The following is a 21,274-nucleotide window of genomic DNA, read 5'->3' on the forward strand; positions in this document are numbered from 1 at the left end:
GTCAGTAATAGGAGCTTTCTAGAGGCCACACCATGCTCCTTAAAAGAGCCTTTGTATTTTTCATTAGCTAACAACTGCTGTGTGGTGTATTTTTCTGGTTTTTCTTCAACCCATTTGTTGTGCATATCTTAGATTATGCAGAAATGAAATTTTGAGATCTGATTTTCCTCTACCATCTAAAACTGGAAGATTGTATATTGGCTTTAGAATGCTGTCAGTGAAAAGCTGACCATTTGCGAAAAGCTCTTGTATTTACTTTCCACTTACAAGGTGAAAGGTTTGCAAGTGGGAATAGCTAACCACAAGAGGGCGTGTTTCTTTTGATTTTATTTCTTTGAATAAACTAACGTATATAGTGTATACTGGTTTTTATGTTTTCATTCCAAACGACCCATGAATAAAATTATACAAGAATGATGTGTTATTTTGTAAATAATTTCATTCAGTTGCAAAACCGCATCAACAATATTTTGTATACCTACAAGGTGCAAGGCACTCTGGTAGGCTGTTTATTAGGTGGGTAACCTGTTAAAACGAGTAATTCTGGATGAGTTTATGTTAAACTAGTCTTTCAAAAAATAACTATTGCATCATACACTTTTTTAATGAGAAGTTCAAATACCACCAAAAATATATTAAAGATATTAGTCAAGTGTCTACAGATATCACACCACACAGTTGAAATTTCCTCTTCCTCAGAGATATTTTCACTTTTCACAAGTCCAGTTACACTTAATAATAAGGGCCTGCATGTAGACTGAGACTTGAAGATCTATTTTTCTATTTTTTTAAAAACCATTCAGAATCATAGCATTTTATTTTATTTTAAAGATTTCACCCATTTGAGAGTGAGAGAGAGCATGAGCAGGGGCAGGGGCAGAGGGAGAAGCAGACTCCCCACTGAGCAGGGAGCCCCATACAGGGTTCAATCCCAGGACCCTGAGATCAGGACCAGACCTGAAGGCAGACATGCTCAACCCAATGAACCACCCAGGGACCCCTATTCCTTCTATTTTTTAACATAGTATATGAGTATAGTCTTCAACTTGCCTAAAGTCACTGAAGTAAGTAGCATTTCATGAAGAGTTCCTGATAATGGGGTAAAATACATGACCAGATACTATTTAATAGCTGAAAATTATGGCAGAAAATATTTAGGAAAAATAAGGAACTTATTATCTCACAAAATTAAAAAATTCATGGATAAGGCTTCATTGGCCTTCTTTTTAGACTTATTTGTGCTCAGGCTCTTCAGAATGGCTCAGAGCAGATGCAGAATCATGTCTTTAAGTTGTGTGTGTGTGTGTGTGTGTGTGTGTGTGTGTCTTTGTATGTGGCTTTCCATTGAAAGTAAAAATCCACACTGGCTTTCAGGACCTCCCAGAATCTCTATGTCCAGGTTCTCTGTATTCTCTTCAAAATCATCTCACCAGGCTTGCTCGCTTGCTCGTTTTTTTTTTTTTTTTTTTTTTTTTTTTTAACATTTCAGCCATACTGGCCTCTCTTTTATCCTTCAAACGCGAAGAGTCTTTCCTACCCAAAGCCAGGTTGCCTCTTCCCCCAGCACTGCACAAGGCTGGCTCCTCTCATCCTTTAGATGTCATCTCAGGTCAGGCGATGTTCATCCCCCATCCCCCCCACCATCCTAACAAACCTGCACCCTGCTCCTTCCCTACTCATTTCCTTCTAAGCATTCATCACAAACTGTTCTTATTTTTATTTATTTATTTATTTTTACATATAGCGTCTTCCTAACTAGAATGTAAGCTCTATGAGGCAAGGACCTTACTTTTATAGTTCACAGATGTGTCCCTGGTGCTTAAATAACAATGAGCACTCAATAAATATTTATAGAATAAACAAATTACTTATAAAATCAAGCAACACAGAAACTTTCAAAGAAGAAAGCAAAAGTATTTTTAAAATCATACATAATTCCACTACCTAGATACCGTAACTACTATCATTTGGTGACTGTTATTCCATCCCTCTTCTCCGGGCATTAAAGTTACATAGATCTAATTTTTAAATGCAATTATATCTTGTGCTATTTTTCTTTTTTAGATTTTTCTTTTTACTTGAATTTAACAACAAAGTAGGGAATTACAAATCATCAGGTTATTATTTATTCACAAGACATAGCTGCCCCTAAAGGATTCTTCTAAAATTAAGAAACAAGATTATGAAAAATATTAAGAGGCTTGAACTGTATTTTGTAATGACATGTTCCAATTTGGGGCAGTTTCTATAATTTTTTTATTATTTCAATGTTATTTACATTTTATTCCATAACCATAATCCTGCAATTGATGTATTTGTTTAAGATTTTATTTATTTGAGAGAGAGAGAGAGAGAGTGAGAGAGAGCACAAGCAGAGAGGAGAGGGAGAGGCAGACTCCCCACCGAGCAGGGAGCCCGACGCAGGACTCAATCCGAGGACCCTGGGATCATGACCTGAGTCAAAGGCAGTGGCTTAACCAACTGAGCCACCCAGGCACCTGATGTCTTTGTTTTATAGAAATTTAAATGGATTAAAATCTCATCTTCAGTTGCTTTGTTTTTAACATTAACTTCTTTATTACCAAGTTTTTAGTTTGATTACTCTCTTGATTGACTGGATTTTTGCCTGAGGAGATTTTATAAGAAGAACTCTTGGATATTTTATTTTTTGAGGTTTTGCAGATTTAGGAATATCAGGCTATGGCCTTTTACAACACCCATTTGGCTGTACATAACATTTTGGGTCATGCATTTGTTTTTAGCCTCTTTTAGATGTTGCACCATCTTCTGGCATTAGAGCTCACGGAGAAGTCTAAGGCTGTTGTCATCATTCCCCTGTTTTCCTATGTTTGTGAATATAATTCTTTATCCTTGATGTTTAGCAACTTTATAGGAATATACGTTGGTGTTAGTTCTTGTCAATTTTTCCTCCCACGGGCTACTACTGCCTGGTATCTAGCCTCATTTCCAGTACTTCTTGCAGGGGGCATGTCCACCTTGCCAACTATTTGCCCTTCTGTGACCTCATAATGCTGCTTTATATCCCTCTGGCTTGGCACACCTTAATGAAATTCCCTCATCCCTACCCTCACTCTGACATTGCTGCTATTCATTCTAGCAGATTTAGCTCAGGCATGCCTCTGTGAAAACTTCCTAGACTATACTCCTCAGGTGACCACTTTCCCCTTACCGCCCCCATGAAATGTAACATGTACCTCTAGTATTGCCTTTGGTACACTGACTACCATTAATGGTTTATGACTGTCTCACATCCAGCACTGTGAATTCCAAGGGGAGGGGCGCCTAGCGTTATCCACAAAACTGTGTAAGCAATTTAAAACAGAGTTCTTGCTGATAAAAAGTTGGAAATGTTGGACGGATAGATAGCAATTGGACAAATTACTGAGTAGCTAGTAAACCGGGAAAGTGTAAATCTGACACAGTTCGAATACTCTGATAAATTGAATGCTTTGCCTTTAAGGGACATTAATCTTATACCGGATGTTGGGGTAGATAAGAAATGTCAAAGACAAGCCTACAGATGAACGAGCGGGAAAGCCGAACTTCCATGACGCAGGTGACAAGTGTCCAGGAGAGACCGGTGTCTGCTCTCCCGCACCTCGGCCTCTCATCTAAGAAGACGGGCATGAACGGCCAGCCATTTCCGCATTTCGTGATACTTACAGCTGAAGCTCGCCACCGCTACCCACCAGCAAGTGGAAGTTGAGCTTTTTGCGAAGCCGTCTGCAGCTGGAACGGTGCGCAAAAAGCAGCGGGGCGGAGCTAGTTTTGCGCAGGCCCTGTGTGGGCGGAAAGAGCCGTCAGATTGCGCCTGCGCTCTCGTCGACCTTGCTCCGCTTCCGCGGTCGGGATGGTGTTGCGATGTCAGGTAAGGGTGAGGCACGCTCACAGGTGCATCTGCCCCCTTTCCTTCCTCCCTCCACAGACACGGCCCTGCTCAGCCGGATCCTCATCGAAGCCACCTTAGTTGAGTCTTTCGTCCGGTGCCGCGCCCACTACCACCAGTGTTGCCCCTCCGGGCTGCGGAGGCTTTACTTCGGCTGCCTGAAAGAAGGTCAAGTTCTGTCCGCGAACTCTTGGTCTCCGAGGTCACGGCGTCAGAGGTTTCTAAAGGCACCCTCGACTTCGCCCCCATGCTTCTATGATTATACATTTTGGCAAAGACAGTTTTCAAGTTCATGCATTTAACTAAGAGTTCTTGTGAAAAAAGGTGCTTCGTATATGCATTTGCAAACCCTTGATTATTTGCAAACCTCTATTTCGTAGAGCATAATTTGCACACTGGCACAGGTGGGTTATTTAATTGGTCGGATTTCTTAGATACCAGGCTGACGGCATAGGTTTGTCCTAGGAAATACCAGTTTAACCTGTATATCAAACCCACCTGCTTTTACAAACGTCAGGGTTTGTATGTTGCATAACTTAATCCTTGGCAGCTGGGTTCGATGTAATGTGGACTAAAATCGAGGGTCATATGACAAGCGTGAAAGACGTGTCTCTTTTTTTTGGTTATATGTAATTTATCTCTTAGACATCAGTTCACTGCTTAAGTGTTGATAAAAGATGCTATAATTTTATGTCAAACAAAAGACAACTTAATGGTTTTTAAGAAGATACCGTTAGGGTTTTGTTGTGGCAGGCTTACATTCATAAAACCAAAAAGGATTTGGAAATTAGTCTGAATTGTGCTTAAAACAAAGAGTTTTCAAAATTTGAACTTGTAATTATACTAACTTTTTTTGGGTGATTTAATTATTTCTAATTTATAAAATTTGTTTTTGATTAAAGTAATTGGAAAGAAAAAGCTCACGGAGACAGAAAAGGTCTATTACTGTTAAAGGCATTTCCTCTCCTTTTCAGGTTGAAGTGTTATATTTTGCAAAAAGTGCTGAGATAGCAGGAATTCGCTCGGAGACCATTTCTGTGCCACAGGAAATAAAAGCATTGCAGCTGTGGAATGAGATAGAAGCACGACATCCTGGGTAGTTAAAAATCTGTAGAATGCATATGATTAGCGCTTTTTAACATTGAAAACTGTGTAAATGATTAGAGAAAAACTCATTTTTATTTCCATGCTTAATGTCAAAAAGGGTCAGTAGACGTGTTTTTCTGTAACTAATAAATTCTGGTATCTAAAAATGCACAATTTCTTAAAGAAAGCTAAAGATATTTTACCAATAAAAACCACAGTGAGCTGGAATACTGCCAAAGGGACATGAACATATTTGCTTTTATAATTTATAAAATACTGAAAATGTGGGTTCTGCATTTTTATAACATTACAGGAATTGTTACAAATTAGGTTGAAAACTTGTGCTTTAGTTTTATGTCCTGCCCTTTCTTTAGAGAACTCAAAGTAGAAATTTCTAAGATTAAAAGAAAAGTGAAAGCTCACAAACTGTAGCTACTGCTGAATCGAGTTTTCATAATATTTGATTTTTTCTGGTTCTTAAAAATCTGTAATTTACTGCTTTTGTTCCTACTTCAAGTCCTTTTTTGCAACGAAGTATAATTATGGCTTATTTGAAGGAGTTCCAGGAATTTTAATTGTGTCACTTAAGTCTGTATAGATTTTTTTTTAAAAGATTTTATTTATTTGAGAGAGAGACAGAGATAGAGCACAGGTGGGGAGGAGAGGGAGAAGCAGGCTTCCCGCTGAGCAGGGAGCCCGACGTGGGGCTCAGTCCCAGGACCCCAGGATCATGACCTGAGCCGAAGGCAGACGCTTAACTGAGCCACCCAGGCGCCCCTGTATAGTAGATTTTTAAACTGAGAAGTCCTAGTGCATTGTAAAAGATATTCCACAATGTAGGTTTAATGGGAAAACTATTCTTGATTTCATATCAAATTTTAAGTTGCTTTTTTTCTTTTTTCTTTTTCTTTTCTTTTTTTTTTCTCCAAGAGCATGGGGAAGGGGCAGAGGGGGAAGGAAAGAGAATCTTAGGCAGGCTCTGCACCCATCGTGGAGCCCAACTCGAAGCTCGATTTCACGACTCCAAGATCATGACTTGAGTGGAAATCAAGAGTTGGGCGCTTAACTGATTGAGCCAACCCAGGTGCCCCTTTGAGTTGCTCTTAAAGTGCCCTGATAATCGATGAAATGGGGTGGGGCCTTGGTCCTGCTTTATCTTTAACCTTTTACCTGTTGAGAGACACTGGTTTTGTGGGAAAATTCTGAGATACACTTAGTATACTTGTGTACTGAGAAGATCTCCTGGGGAGGGCGTGTACTGATTAGGAAATCTCTCTCTTTTTTTTCTTGACCTGGTCTGAATGTTGTGTGATCTAGTCTTTTTTGTTTTGTTTGTTTGTTTTTTGAGGTGGGGGTTAGGTCGTTGTTTAAATCCCTGAGACACAACACTCATTAAAGAGTTGTTAGCAGTTTACTGTGTTCTTTGTGGTGAATAAGTATGTTCTTCAGGGGATGTGTACTTTCTCTGCAGAATATGAATTGGTTTAATTAGTAACTCTGCAGGCTGTGTTTCATGAGGTAATATTTAATGTGATATTTTTAGTTGCAGCTGAAGAGATTTGAGGTCTAACACAACATTGATACTTCTAATTATACTTTTTTCCCTTCAGATTGGCTGATGTCAGAAATCAGGTGATATTTGCTGTCCGTCAAGAATATGTCGAGCTTGGAGATCAACTCCTCCAGCTTCGGTCGGGGGACGAAATTGCCATTATCCCCCCCATTAGTGGAGGGTAGTGGTCATGAGCCACTTGGGTGTGTGAGATACGTTTTTTTTTTTAACCAATTTTGTGGAAAAGGATCACATAGATGATAACTTGTATATGATTTGCTTTAAGTATATACTTTTTGTAAGTCTGTCTGTGCCAGTAAAGATTAGTTGCTGCTGTGATAGTTGATGTAGACAGACTTATACATATCTGTGTGTCCTCTCTATTTTCTTGTAAGCAGTTTAATTTTATGTCAGTTTGACATGTTCATTCTCTCCACTTGAAATGGTTTATTGAAATTATGTGTCAGGCACAGTGCTGGATGCTGGAGTATTAATATTCCTATTTTGCAGGAAGGAAAACTAAAATTCAGAGAAGTTAAAAGACTTGTCTGTGATCACATAGCTAATAAGTGGCAGAGCCAACATTTGAATTCAGATTATTGGATTCTCTGTACTTTTTCACAAATATGTTTATTAATACAGGATAATAGCTCTCCTGGGTACGAGAAATGTCGAAAGACCGCTGTGCCTGATGAGAAAGCTTACTGTTTTCCAGGTGTAAAGAAACAGCTTTATTCTTACAGCTGTGTTGCAGGTAGCTCTAGGACCCAAGGCATCTTCCCGAACAGCATAGTCTTTATCTAAGTAGGATGATGCATAAGAATATCTCTTAGTATAGTCTGGAGAGAGAATGAGGCTACTTTATTGACAGCTGAAGAGCAAATAATGTAGAAATTAATGATTATCCCTAATTAAAAGTTTTTGGTAAGTTAGGAAGGAAAAAAAAAAAACCTTAATGTGATAGGGCTTTTCTCCAAAATCAAGAGTAAATATCATAATGGCAAAACCTTGGTTTCATTAAAGAAAGGAACATACCAAGGATGCCAGTTTATTTTTTTCACCTATTTTTTTCCTCCACTCTGTTGGAGGGCAGTGCCCCAAAAAGTGAAGAATATATATTGCAAAGCAAGTGTCCCATCATACTGATAAAGACTGGATCCTTCCTAGTCCCACTATTTGGAAATAGTAGAATTTCTTGTCAGATATTTTTCTCAGTTTTACTGGGAAACTTGTCACCATATCACCACCATGATTTTAGAAAAGTGCCGTTTTCTTGGGTTTGGAATTTATTCAGAAAATAGTATGCTGCCATTAAAGGGGTGTGTGTGTGTGTGTGAGAGAGAGAGAGAGAGAGAGAGCGCGAGAAAGAGAGGATTAAAGATGTTCTTTGGAAAGCTTAGAAAGATTACTCAAGCAGCATTATGTATTGTTTGAAGGTGTTTGACAGGATTTGTATCATGGGGTTTTAGAATCCATGTCCTTACAGAATCAAGTTTAGGAATTTGGCATGGTTCCAAGTTCATAGAGCGTAGACCATGTTTGGGTTACCTTTAAGTTCTTGTAAGAAGCTCAGGTGGCACGTACAGAAGGTTGAAACATCTTAGAATCCAGTGGAATGTGAATATTTGTGCTTTTCTTTTCAGTAGTTGGAAGTATAGGGAAAAGAATGTTGGATTTAGTGAGAGTCCCTGACTGGAATCACCTTGAATGAGTCCTTAACCCTTCTGAGCCTTTTTTCTCAATGTGAATAAAGCCCCTCAGATTTATGATTATATCCAGACTCCTCATCCTGCAAAGCCCGACTTGCGTGCCCATTCTCAGCCCATCTGTTCCCTCCTTTGAACCCTAGGTTCCAGCTTCCCCCTAGATCCTGGAGCACACCTTGGTCTTTCTTGTCCTAGAGGCTTTGCATTTGCCATTCTGTCTGTCTCTGCCTGGGGGCATTTTTCCCTGTTTCTTTACAGGACTGCTTGCTTATCTTTCAGGTCTCACTCCTGAATACTATCTCTTTGAGAAAGGCTTTCCCTGATGCTCTTACACAGCCCTTCTTCCCCAGCACCCATGCTCTGCTTCAGAACCCTGTTTGTTTTTATGTTACCCCTATATATAATTTTTCTCTATTGCTTTGTTTCTCCATTCCTGTGTAGGTGCCCTGAGGGCAGGAGCCAGATTGTTTGTTCCCTGGTCCTTGTCTAGTGCATGGGGTTGGTCTCTTAGGGAGTATGTAATAGATGCTTGACGAATGAAATGAGAAATGCATGGCAAAGGGCTTTGTACGACATCTGGTGACAGGCACGCAGTTCATTTCCTTGTTTCTTCAGTTACTTACTGGATTATGTCCGGTTATGAAATGAGTCCAGTTCCTGTGGAGTCAGCATTGCTTCTGTCCTCCTTGTCTTCTTTTTGGGTAAAGAAAAAGGCAGTTTAGGTGTGGTGCATGGAAATAGAGTGGGTAGAGGTGGCATGCGTGTGGATGGAGGTGTCGATGTCGGACCGACCCCATGATGGCAGAGAAGAGCAGCGATTCTAGAATTTGGAATAAAGTGGCACATGAGATGGATTACATTTTAAGTTGATCCTGTTAATGGTAAATTCCTTTTTATATTCTCCTTGATTCATTAGGAATATTTATAAACATCCTGGATTTTGCTAAAATTTTACACCTGCTTATTTTTATCATTCTATCACATCTAATGTACAAAAAATATAAATTGAAAAACAGTCTGTAAGTTGGGTGTTTTGCCTCTAGTACCAATGTTAAGGTTTATTAATATCTTCTAGGGAAGATCTGAAGGAAGTTGAAGAGTCAGCTAAGGAGATAATAAAATTCACCACTGAGAAGCTGTCCATAGATGAAGCCTCACAGTTGGTGATTTCTCCACTCTGTGGTGCAGTATCCCTGTTTGTAGGTGAGTTGTCATGTTCACAGCATCTGTTGACTGCATAAGACAAGAGAAATTAGCAAGTGTTTCCCATGCTCAGTCTTAATAGAGGATTTTAAGATACTGAGAACAGTAAGCCAAGATTACCCATGGTGGTGGGTAGAATTTTTTTTGGTTCTTATTTTGTTTTAGTAATCTTCAGATTAACCTATATTAAAGGCATTAAAAGAGTAGGATAAAAGTCATTATGAGCAGGGAGAATTCTGTGTTTTCCAAATATTGAGGGGGAAAAATGATAGTGATACTGACTTAATGATAATCCTGGGAGCATAATGTTTCCCATCTTGGTTTGTCCTATGAGTATTTTTGGTATGTTGCCTAATCAGTGTCATTTTATTTCTGTATCTTTGTGATAATTATTTTTTCTTTTTTTTTAAAGATTTTATTTATTAGAGTGAGAGAGCACAAGCAGGGGGAGCGGCAGGCAGAGGGAGCAGGCAGAGGGGGAGGGAGAAGCAGGCTCCCCACTGAGCAGAGAGCCCGATGTGGGAGTCTATCCCAGGACCCTGGGATCATGATTGAGCTGAAGGCAGACGCTTAACTGACTCAGCTACCCAGGCGCCCCTATTTTTAATTTTTCTAACCAGGTTTTTGTTTTTAGAAAATTTCAAAGCATTTTTTAGACAAATCGGTATGCTGCTTGTCTTTTAAAAAATAATCCTCTTTTCTGTTGTGTTGTTTTTATTGTAAGGAAAAACCTTATTTTAATATTTTTCTTTTTCTTTTTTTTTTTTTTAGGGACTACAAGAAATAACTTTGAAGGGAAAAAAGTCATTAGCTTAGAATATGAAGCATATCTCCCAATGGCAGAAAATGAAATCAGAAAGATCTGTAGTGACATTCGGCAGAAATGGCCAGTCAAACACATAGCAGTGTTTCATAGACTTGGGTATGATTTCCTTTAGCAATTTAAAAGTTAATTGCAGTTGTTTTCCATCTTTGTACCGATTCTGATTCTGGAATCTTCCATAGGAATCCTGTATTACCATGAGAGGAAGGTTTGTGAGTGATTCTGGCAGGCAGAGTGGAGACACTCTGGGTGTTACATTGTAACATTTGGAGACATTTGTCTCCAAATTGATGGAGACAACATTGATGCTGTAACGAAGTCCAAATGTGCCAAAACTCCAAGGCTCCCCCGCACAGATGGCCTGTGCTAATGTGTGCTAAAGTCCTTAAGGCCTTTTAAAGAATTGTTTCATAGTCTGGACTCAGTTTGTATGACAAGTCTGTTAATAGATTTTTTTTTTTTAATGCCTCTGAAGGTCATTAAATTAATTTGTCTTTTCGTACCACTAAGAAGAGTGGAGTTCCATGCTTTATTTATTTATTTATTTTTAAAGATTTATTTATTTATTTGAGAGAGAATGAGAGCGATAGAGAGCACGAGAGGGAAGAGGGTCAGAGGGAGAGGCAGACTCCCTGCCGAGCAGGGAGCCCGATGTGGGACTCGATCCCGGGACTCCAGGATCATGACCTGAGCCGAAGGCAGTCGCTTAACCAACTGAGCCACCCAGGCGCCCTGGAGTTCCATGCTTTAAAAAGAACCCAGCAATAGAGACTCCATTCTGTTATTTTCCATTAGTTGCTATTTTATTACTAATAATTTTAATTTATTAATTTTACCAATTCTATGATTATTTCTGTTTAATATTTTAAATTCTATATTATACTCACCATGCAGTAAGTTTGTGTCTCTAGGCATTACCTGGCACTGTGCCTTGTTTGAATCAGATAGAATCACTGAAAGGCCTTTTTCTCAGTGCCCATCAGACAGGTTTAATGGATCGATGCTAACAGATTAGCCACAACCTCAGCATCCCCTCTGCTGAATGCAACTGGAATCAGTTACTGTTTTTTATTAACTAACCTGGAAGTTTATGTAAAACAGAACTGGATGTTTAGTTGTAAGAATGCTTTACTGGAATTTTTTTTATCTGTTTAGTAGATTCTTTAACTAGATTCAGAAGAAATGGCATTATTTTTTCTTCATTTTTGTTAAAGCTTAGTTCCAGTGTCAGAAGCAAGCATTATCATTGCTGTGTCCTCAGCCCATAGGGCTGCATCCCTCCAAGCTGTGAGCTATGCCATTGATACTTTAAAAGCCAAGGTGCCCATATGGAAAAAGGTAAGAAAATAACTATTTTTGGCATTTGGACATGATTTTTCTCACAAATTTTTATTTTTAAATTTATTTTTTTAATTTTATTTTATTATGTTAGTCACCATACATTACATCATTAGTTTTTGATGTAGTGTTCCACGATTCATTGTTTTCGTATAACACCCAGTGCTCCATGCAGTATGTGCCCTCCTTAATACCCATCACTGGGCTAATCCATCCCCCACCACCCTCCCCTCTAAAACCCTCAGTTTGTTTCTCAGAGTCCATAGTCTCTCATGGTTCGTCTCCCCCTCCGATTCCCCCCCCTTCATTTTTTCCTTCCTACTATCTTTTTTTTTTTTTTTTAATACATGTATTGTTTCGGAGGTATAGATCTGTGATTCATCGGTCTTACACAATTCACAGCGCTCACCATAGCACATACCCTCCCCAATGTCCATCACCCAGCCCCCCCATCCCTCCCACCCTCCACCACTACAGCAACCTTCAGTTTGTTTCCTGAGATTAAGAATTCCTCATATCAGTGAGATCATATGATACTTGTCTTTCTCTGATTGACTTATTTTGCTTAGCATAATACCCTCTAGTTCCATCCATTTCATTGCAAATGGCAAGATTACCGGTTTTTTTTTTTTTGGATGGCTGCATAATATTCCATTATATGTATATATACACACCGCATCTTCTTTATCCATTCATTTGTTGATGGACATCTTGACTCTTTCCATAGTTTGGCTGTTGTAGACATTGCTGCTATAAACATTAGGGTGCACGTACCCCTTTGGATCACTACATTTGTATCTTTGGGGTAAATACCCAGTAGTGCAATTGCTGGGTCATAGGGTGTCTCTATTTTCAAGTTTTTGAGGAACCTCCATACTGTTTTCCAGAGTGGCTGCACCAGCTTGCATTCCCACCAACAGTGTAGGAGGGTTCCCCTTTCTCTGCATCCTCGCCAACATCTGTCATTTCCTGACTTGTTAATTTTAGCCATTCTGAGTGGCATAAGGTGGTATCTCATTGACGTTTTGATTTGGATTTCCCTGATGCCGTTTCTCACAAATTTTTAAAAGATAAGGAATAAGATTACATATAGAGCTTGTATTCATAGGTCTTTCCTAACTGTATAGAATCATGTTTTCTTTATCTGTGAAATAGGGTGCTTATGTAATGTTTCCTTTCCAGGGTTTGTTAAACAGAAGTACATGCCCCAAAGAATGCATGGCACAGATTAGGCCTCGGTAGATAGTAACAACTGGAATTCCTAGTCGGGACTGGTCCATTGGTTCATGTATGAATTCATTTTCTTTGGATTAGAATTCCCTTGAATTTCTTTTGGAGAGTGGGAATAATTCGTGGCTACTTAGGCAATAGCTAAAACAGATTTCTAAAGGCAAAAGAGCAAAGAACTCTAGATTCTTTTTAGGAAAAGAAAAGGGTTGGGTATTGCCTCCGGAGAAATTGCATAGTGAGTGGATTTTTAAAATGTAAGTAGGAAATTCTAGCTCATTTTCTGTCAACACATCAAACCAATCAAGAAGAGCAAATCTCTGGTTAAAGAGGACATTCTGAAGGGATGAAAAGACCCAACTCCCTGATTTCTTCCCTGGTGTAGTAATGACAGTGGGATTATTCTGAATTCTCAAACTTCTGATTGCACTTAAGAGTGTAGAATTGCCCACAGCATTTTGGCTGGTAGCAAAGCTGAGGAATGAATTACCGCTCAGATCAGAAGGCCAGAGCAGAGGACCAGAGGGTGAGTCTTTCCTAGGAGGCTACCACCTCAGTCAGTTGTGGAGATGAGCAAATGTGGGGACTCTGACGCAGGGCCTGTGAAATTCAGTGACCCTATTTTCTGAATAAAAAGTGAAACCTGTTCTTATTAAGGGGATACTTTGGGATTTGAAGATAGGATATGTGAGAGAAAACTGTCCTGGTGCTTAGTGAAGCTCAGATAGATGGTGGCTTTGCTATGAACAAAGCTGCCACAATTTTGATGGACTACATGAGGCCATTTCCTGAATAGAGTGCGGTAGGAAGGGCTTTGTACATTGAGTTGTGAGCCCGGGTGGCAGAGGTAGTTTTCTTTACCAGGGAGGAAGAAGGGACAGCCAGCTGATAGGAAGTAGATGAGAGGGTAGACCTCCAGAATAAGAGAGCGGGTAGGAGTTGGGGATCATCTCATTTTTATACTTTGAGGACTAGCTGAGCTTTCTATTTACTTTTCTGTGTGTCGAGGGTGAGAAGGGTATACAGGTGTTCAGAGGAAAGTCGAATTTGGATTTCTGTCCCTCAGGAATAGAATCTGATGGGAGAGTGAGAAGAAAGAGTGATACGTTCTTGTTCCCCTCCCTTCCAAGAAGTATCTAAATTCTGGTGGGGTTCTAGTCCCACCTGTGCTTTGAGATCATTGGTGATCTAGGCAAGGGGTAGGAAGGTAGGTGGGGTACACACAGTTGTCAGTAGGGTGCAGCCCAAACCTACTTAGGAACTTCTGTGGGTGGTCACTTAATTTCACACCTAGTGGAAATACCCCTTCTGCCTACGGAAAAACACATTTAGAAATGTTGAAGTAGTAAATGTGTTTGGAAAGAAAAAAAATGTTTACAACTAATGATCTTCCACTGATCTTTGGCATGACCTTGCTCAGGCTGTCTCCCGACATTTTCCCGAATGGAATTGTTTATTCCATTCTGTGGTTGTACCCTGTCTTGTTAGATCTTCTCCTCTATTGTTTCTCCCACTGGATTGGGGGTCCTTAAGTGTAGGGAACATGTTTATTCATTTTTCTACTCTTAGTGCCTCATACAAATGTTTGTTGGATTGTTAGAAGAGTAGCAGATTTAAACAGATGTGATACTCATTTGCCTGAATTATTCAGAGGTAGCTGAATTTTTAAGCCACTCTGTTTTGAATACCTGTTATGGTTCTGTTTTTCAGGAAATGTATGAAGAATCATCATCATCTTGGAAAAGAAACAAAGAATGCTTTTGGACAGCCAGTGATTAAGTCACACTTTTTTTTAAGAATACTAAAATTAAATTTGGTAAACCTCTGTCTTTAACCATAATTTGATTTTTCTTTCCCAGAAGTTAGGATGGTTTAATGAAGTACAGTCTTATGTTACACCAGTAACATGTTGCAAAAGGGAGACAAAAAGCAAGTGGGTGTTCAGGATGAACCAGAGATAGAGGAAAGGCTTTAGGGAAACAGCGGGAGAGTAATTGAAATGTGAGGGAAGATGTCGGTGGTAGACATATTCTTCCATGAAGTAGGAAGTTCAGATTACTTAATGTTTTAAGTGTTTTCCAATGAGAAGCAAATTGAAAAGGATTTTATTTTCTTTGAAGGTAATAGTAGATGGTCAGTGAATGAAGTACTTTGTGATTTTATGGATGGTTTTGTCCTTTGAATATGATATTAGAGTCACAATATATTTCAGTTTGTTGTGAGAAATAGTGGTCAAGAAGCCAGTACTTTGAGTCTTGATCTCCAGTCCCTGAGCGAACCTATTGGAGAATTTGCAAACAGATTCCTGGATGTCTTTCCATTTTCCACTGCCACATCTCTCATCCAAGCCAGCACTCCATGTCTCTTGGACTGCTGCTGTGGCCTGCTGACAGTCCCCTGCTGCCGTTCTGCCTCCCACTGAGTCACTGCATCCTCCTTGGAACCTTCTGAGAGCCAGTCCCAATCCCAGAACACCCACTGTCCTCTCCGTGGCTTACAGTCTGTGATTGGGCTCCCGCCTGCTCCTCACTTGCTCCAGGCGCCCCTGCTTTGCTGTGGCTGGTCTGCAACAAGCTTAGTTTGTCGTAGGGCCCTTACTTGTTCCTTTGTCTAGAATGCTCTTCCTCCAGGTATTCCCACAGTCTGCTTCCTCACTTGATATCAATCCCCAGTTACGTGTTATCTCCTCACAGAGCCTTCTCTGGCTATCCTATTTCAAACTGGAGTCCTGGTCCCTTACTCTGCTTTCTATCTTGTTGTGGCCCTTAATGCTACCTGATGGACTATATCTGTTAGTTTTCTCCATCACTAGACTCTAGACTTTCTCAAGTAAGGGGGTTTCTGTCAAATGTCCCCACCACTACCAGGCACTGGAAAGTGCTGTTGGTGCAAAGTATTGTGCCCCAGATTAAACACACCTGGCACATGTGTAGCTGTTGTGTGAAGGTATCTGGCTGAATGCATGAGTGGGTGGGTTTCCGCTCTGCTCCTCCCCCACTCCTGGACTGTGACGTCTGCGGAGCGCGGAGGTTGTAAGAGGTCTCTTGAGGCGGGAGTGATCTGGGATGTAGTTAGTAGCTGACCCGGCAGAGGGCAGCAGAGCCAGCAATAGGAGCAGCTTGAGTCAGATGCTCCTTTTCTTTTGCCTAGAACCAAAATTTCAGTTTAGTTAGCCTTTTTCTTTAAGTTAGGGTTGGAGTGGTTCTTAGATGAAAAGTAGTGTCTGGCTTTGAGGAAGATTATTTCCAGGGCTTAATTGGTACCCGAATTTAAAATACTGAGGGGTTATGATAGGATGAGGATGGGATTTTTAAAAATGCTGTTTATAGTTTTTAAAAAGTGATGTAGAATAAGAGGAATTTTAAAAATGACTAAATATAAAATTTTCCAATTTGGGATAAAGTGGTAGCCTTAATATATAGATTTGTGACAAAACTAATGTTCTTTTTCTTCATAGTTGTATTTTCATGTACAATGCATACCAGACACACTCACTGGTGGTAGTTCCGTGGTAAGCCGCCCTGACAGCTTGGTTCACCAGGACTGAGATGGGCAAGGTTGAGGAAGGCGTTTGAGAGGTCACCTGATCTGGGAATGGGAGACGTTTGTGCATCGATGTAGATGGAAGCATGTGCTACCCAACCTTTGCATTAATGTGCCATCTGTACAGTGAAGGCCAGTCGGTAAGCTTGCTCTGTACCTTTCCTAACAATAACTTCAGCATATTTAATTCTTAAAATATTTAAACTCTCCTGCTTACTGCTAAAACAAAAAAAAACCAACCAACCAAACAAAAAACTTCAGATGACTGCTTTGGCAAGTTGCAACAGTTGGCCAACGTTTTTTCCTCTCTCTTCCAAGCACACATTTTATTTCAAGTGAGAAGTTGTGCTTTAGAGCAGTGCTTCTCAGACTTTACTATGTGATGTAATATGAATCATGTGGGGATCTTGTTAAACTTCCCATTGGCGTTCAGTAGTTCCAGATGGCACCTGAGATATGCATTTTGTAATAGGCTCTAGGTGATGGAATGTTGCTTATCTGTGGACACATATTTCGAGGCAAGGTTTTACACCTAGTCCTTAAACCATGAAGGTAGTTTAAGGTTCTTACAGAACATCCTGTGGTCACTGCTAGTAATTTAAGAGATTAGATACATCCTTCCAATTCTTACTGTTTCAGAACATGTTCAAGACTCCATTGGAGTGTGTAAGATAAATACAGTGAAATGAATATACAAGCCATAAAATTAAAAGTCCAAAGTAATATAACTTTATTTTCAAAGCTATTTTAATTATAATTCAATAATGTGGTATAAAGAGTGTTTACAGTTAAGTAACACTTTTGCTTGATTTTCAAAGTTGAGTTTTTTTCATATGAATGTTGATTACTTTTCCAATTCAATTTGTTTCTCAGAAATGAATTGTACAATTAGATGAACATGCATACATTTTTATATTTTTTGTGGAGAGAAAAAAGGCAAAAACCAGTTAATTACATCTTAAAGATTTATACTTTACATGAAGGAAAATATCCAAGACCGTTTCTCTTTAAAAAATATACAATTCTAACATAGTTGTGCAATATATACATTTTTATTTTGACTTTATCTGCCAAAATCCAGTACAGATGAAACCATCTTTTTGTATTTACATATGGCTACATTTTCATTAAGGTTCAAAGATGTAGTTAACATTTTTATTTCAAATTTTACCCTCGTGTATCTTTTACCTTTAGATGTTTAGCCTTTCAAATTGTTTATAATGGGTATGCTTAATGTACAGGAGGGGCATAATCGTGAAAAGGCGTGGGTGCGGGTATTTTCTGTGTGCAAACTGAAATAGCAAAGATGGCCCAGGGTGCTCAGTTTGAGGGATCCTGCTTTCTGTTTAATGTCTTGAGATTTTTAATATATTAACTTACAGTTGTATATCAGAATAGATAAATACATTATAAAATTATACCTTTTATAATAGCTTTTAGTATAATCACTTGTGTGATTATGATAAATTGGTTTTAGTTTTCATTTCACAGTTAATAGATAACTTCTATTTTATAAAAAGAACACTGCCAGCTAGAAAAAATTTCTTTCTAGTTGGGAGTTCTTTTGCTGCCAAAATGAATGATGCACCATTTCAAGTCTTAAGGCAGCTTCCTCACAAACTATTTTACTATTTTCTAAATGGCTTATGTGGCAGCCATGTATGAAGCAACTGTTTTTAATCACGTTCTACAGATCTTGTCTATATACCATTTATGAAATGGAAACTTTAAGATGGTATCTTTTAAGCCCCATATTATACTTACTTTTAAAACAAAAGTGTGACTGAATAGGAATACATAACTGTTTATTTCAAGCAGTGGGTTTTGTTTTAATTTCTTGGATAAATCCTCACCTTTGCTTAAAAGTGCTTGAGAAATACTCACTAGAGCCCCTGCCTCAAATTTTGATCTGATGACAGAAGTTGCGTATTTATATTTAGGCCACTTGCTCTTAGTGTAGTGGGGTTCTCCATTGGGGTGATTTTGCCTCCCAGGAGGCGTGATACAATGTCGGGAGATATTTTTTGATTGTCACATCTTGGGGCAGAGGATGCTCCATGCCAGGGATGCTAAACATCCTACAAGGCACAGGACAGTCCCCTGCAAGAATGCATTACCTGGCCCCTCACGTCAGTAGTGCCTAGGGTAGTAAATGGTACAGAGACAAGTGGCTAAGTTTTTAGATTGTAGTAACCCAGCTACTTCATGGAGACAATGCTGGCAAGGTAGATTACCTAAGCCACGGCTTGGCCAAAGCTCTCAAACTCACCGTGGGTTTTAGTGCTTCTGTAAGAAAGTGGGGCAGAGTAAAAAGAAAGGAATGACCTGCTAGAATTCTTTGTGTAGCACCCTGAAGAACTAGTATGTATATGTGTACAGTAGTTAGATGGTTTATTAAATACTCTTTATCAACTTAGTGATGTTTTTCCTCTACTCTCAAAGAAGTTTTGGACTCAGAGTCCACACCGCTGTTCTAAGAGTTGGGCTCTAGCACATCTAGAGAATACCATGGTTTTGCTATAAACCCCTGACATTTTATGGCTAATCCCCCCCCGCCCCAGTTTTGCTTTGTCAAATACAAAATAAATGAGTGTAGATAGCTTGAGAGAGCTCACAGGAGTTGGACCAGGAGGGCAGTCAGGACCAGATGCGCACGGGCATATGCCCGTTTTCAAAGTCAGGTTTTTGGAGGATTGTAATTACAAGAAATCCAGATCATAGACTTTTAAAGCTAAAAGCATTGCTGCTGAACTCCAACCCAGTCTTCCCATTTTCTTATGTGGACACTGCAGTGTAAAGAAGCAAAGTGACTTGTCCAAAGCTTTAGGTATGCAGTTTCTGACATGAAATAGTCCCTCTGCCTTTCTCCCAGTCCCTCCTGGAGAATGTGTGGGCTCAGAAACAAAGTGCGGAAGGAGAAATGGGTGGTATATCCCCAAGACAGTTCATGTACATCAGTGACTGGGATGCTTGTTAAAAAACAGACTAATGGGTTTCATCCCTGTCTGACCAAATAAATGTCTCAGGAGTTGGGACCAAAAGGCTACCTAGGGATCAGACTTGCCCAGGTGGCAGTCATTCTTCTGGAAGTTTAAGTCCTCCAGCAACACAAAAACACAGAGGGTATAACTGCCAATTTGGTGCTTTCCAATATCTCCTTGTAGTTTCTTGCAAATTCCCGTGTTGTTTTTTTCTTTTTTTTTTGCTTCTTTACACTGCCTGAAATTCCAACAATTAGAAATTCACTCTGGCTTATTTTTCTTACTTGTTTACCAATAAATAGCTCCCTGGAGTTAAGGAGATTATTCACATAAGTATGTGAGATGATTTTTCTTCCTCATACCTGGTGTGGAGCAGCTGCCCCCAAGGAATGGGAGACTGGGCCAAGGGCCAAGGGAAGGTGGTTAACTCTGGATGACTGGATAGGAAGGCGTGCCTCAGGGAGCTTCTAGAAGATGGGGGCACCAGGAGGTGGGAGAGTGGCTTAGTCCGGAAGGAGAAAGGATGCCGAAGAAATTACTCATCTTCTGAAAATTCAAACTAGGTCCCTGCCAGGCAGTCAAGTTAGTAAGTTGGGCATCCTGAAGGAGAAAGGCAACTTCCTACTTCCTATAGCATAGGCTGGGCCTCTAGCAGATAGGATTTTACCATAAACATTGTGATATTAATGGATTTTAAACAAAGTTTTGTGCTTTGGCCTCTAAACTGCTACCCCCTCTCCACCCTTAAATGGAAGTTTTTTCTCCAGAAAGCATACTCTGGGCTCCTACCAGGTATCCAGGCATGTTTTGGTAAGTACATCCTAGCAAACAAGGGACTGAGAAGGCAGCTGCAGGCTGACAACAGCAAATTTTACCCTACTTTATTAAGAAAATTATCACTTTAACTTCTGTGGCAGCTTTGGATGAGCAGCATAAGTTGAAAACCTGTTGTTTTCTCCCCATCAACATCAATAGCCAAGCTAATTCTGTATCTATGCCAAGTCCTTCCACTTTTGTTGTTACTGTTTAAAAACAATCATTTTCAATGATTGGGGTTCCCCCCCAATTGGAGAAAGGTTATATTTTTCTTTAAGACTTCTCATGTTTGTAAGCATTTCATTTTTCTGAAACAATGCACATTATAATGTAAACTCTGGACCAGCCAATGGAAAGATACTTTTCCCCCCATATAAAATAAGTCTTTTACCCTTTATAGTCCTAGCCACCGCCCCCCCATTTCTTCTTTCCAAACTGACCTGCAGTTTTTGTAAAATATCAGGCTAGTTTACCTATTACACATAAAACACTGGGATTTAAAAAAAAAAAATCCATTCATGCAAATTGCAAACCCAGGCTGCATGCTGCCAGGAGACTGTTGGGGGCTCAGCTGCTGAGTTCTGTGGTCTCGTCAATCTCATCTGCATTTTTGGACATTTTTTCATATTTTCTTTTGAAGAAGCCGAGCTGTAAGATGCAGGTGTAAACAGTTTACTACCCATGGGCTGTTTTGTCATGGCGTCTTTGCCCCCGCCCTGGCCGCCCACTAGAGCACCTCTGGGACTCTCGGGGCTCTGGAGGGGGGTGGTGTGCACACTGTGACCTGGTGTCAGCTTTTCATTAAGGAAATAGTACCCAGGGAGTTGAACTGAATTCTCAATTGCGTCAAGTTAAATTTTCCATGGTCTGCTTATTTGCAGATGAACAAAACATTCAGGGGTCTGGATGTAAGGCAGGCTGAAAAAAAATACAGGGACCAAGACCAAGGATCTAAAATCCTTACTGATTGTTTTCAAGGACATAAGTGAGAATTTACAAATTTTGCATTTCCTTTTCTCTTACGATGGAGAAGGTACTATATAAAACTTAAGGCTACTGTTTGATAAGGAAATTCAAGACAGATGTCTTTAG

At 39.7% G+C, this 21,274-nt stretch overlaps 2 protein-coding genes across 4 annotated transcripts in view; one reads left to right on the top strand and one right to left on the bottom strand.

Moving 5' to 3' along the window:
• The first annotated feature begins 3,861 nt into the window (after positions 1 to 3,861).
• On the top strand, positions 3,862 to 20,693 carry MOCS2 (molybdenum cofactor synthesis 2). Of its 3 annotated transcripts, XM_027604362.1 has the most exons (8): positions 3,862 to 3,889; positions 4,882 to 5,003; positions 6,604 to 6,748; positions 9,327 to 9,454; positions 10,226 to 10,376; positions 11,492 to 11,615; positions 14,553 to 14,658; positions 16,300 to 20,693. In XM_027604362.1, the coding sequence occupies exons 3-7, from the start codon at positions 6,651 to 6,653 to the stop codon at positions 14,619 to 14,621; spliced, it is 570 nt and encodes a 189-aa protein (XP_027460163.1). In that variant the 5' UTR covers positions 3,862 to 3,889; positions 4,882 to 5,003; positions 6,604 to 6,650; the 3' UTR covers positions 14,622 to 14,658; positions 16,300 to 20,693. The 3 variants fall into 3 exon arrangements, with proteins under 3 accessions (XP_027460163.1, XP_027460162.1, XP_027460164.1); XM_027604361.1 differs by having other exon boundaries at positions 14,553 to 20,693; XM_027604363.2 differs by lacking the exon at positions 3,862 to 3,889 and adding an exon at positions 3,965 to 4,311 and having other exon boundaries at positions 14,553 to 20,693.
• The window catches only part of ITGA2 (integrin subunit alpha 2), a 113,502-nt gene continuing 111,807 nt past the window's right edge, over positions 19,580 to 21,274 (bottom strand). The window contains exon 30 of the mRNA XM_027604360.2: positions 19,580 to 20,830. Within this exon, the coding sequence (XP_027460161.2) occupies positions 20,750 to 20,830 (81 nt within the window). The 3' untranslated portion in view covers positions 19,580 to 20,749. The remainder of the gene's footprint in view (positions 20,831 to 21,274) is intronic.

Source organism: Zalophus californianus, chromosome 5 (genome assembly GCF_009762305.2).
Source record: "Zalophus californianus isolate mZalCal1 chromosome 5, mZalCal1.pri.v2, whole genome shotgun sequence".
Taxonomy (NCBI): domain Eukaryota; kingdom Metazoa; phylum Chordata; class Mammalia; order Carnivora; family Otariidae; genus Zalophus; species Zalophus californianus.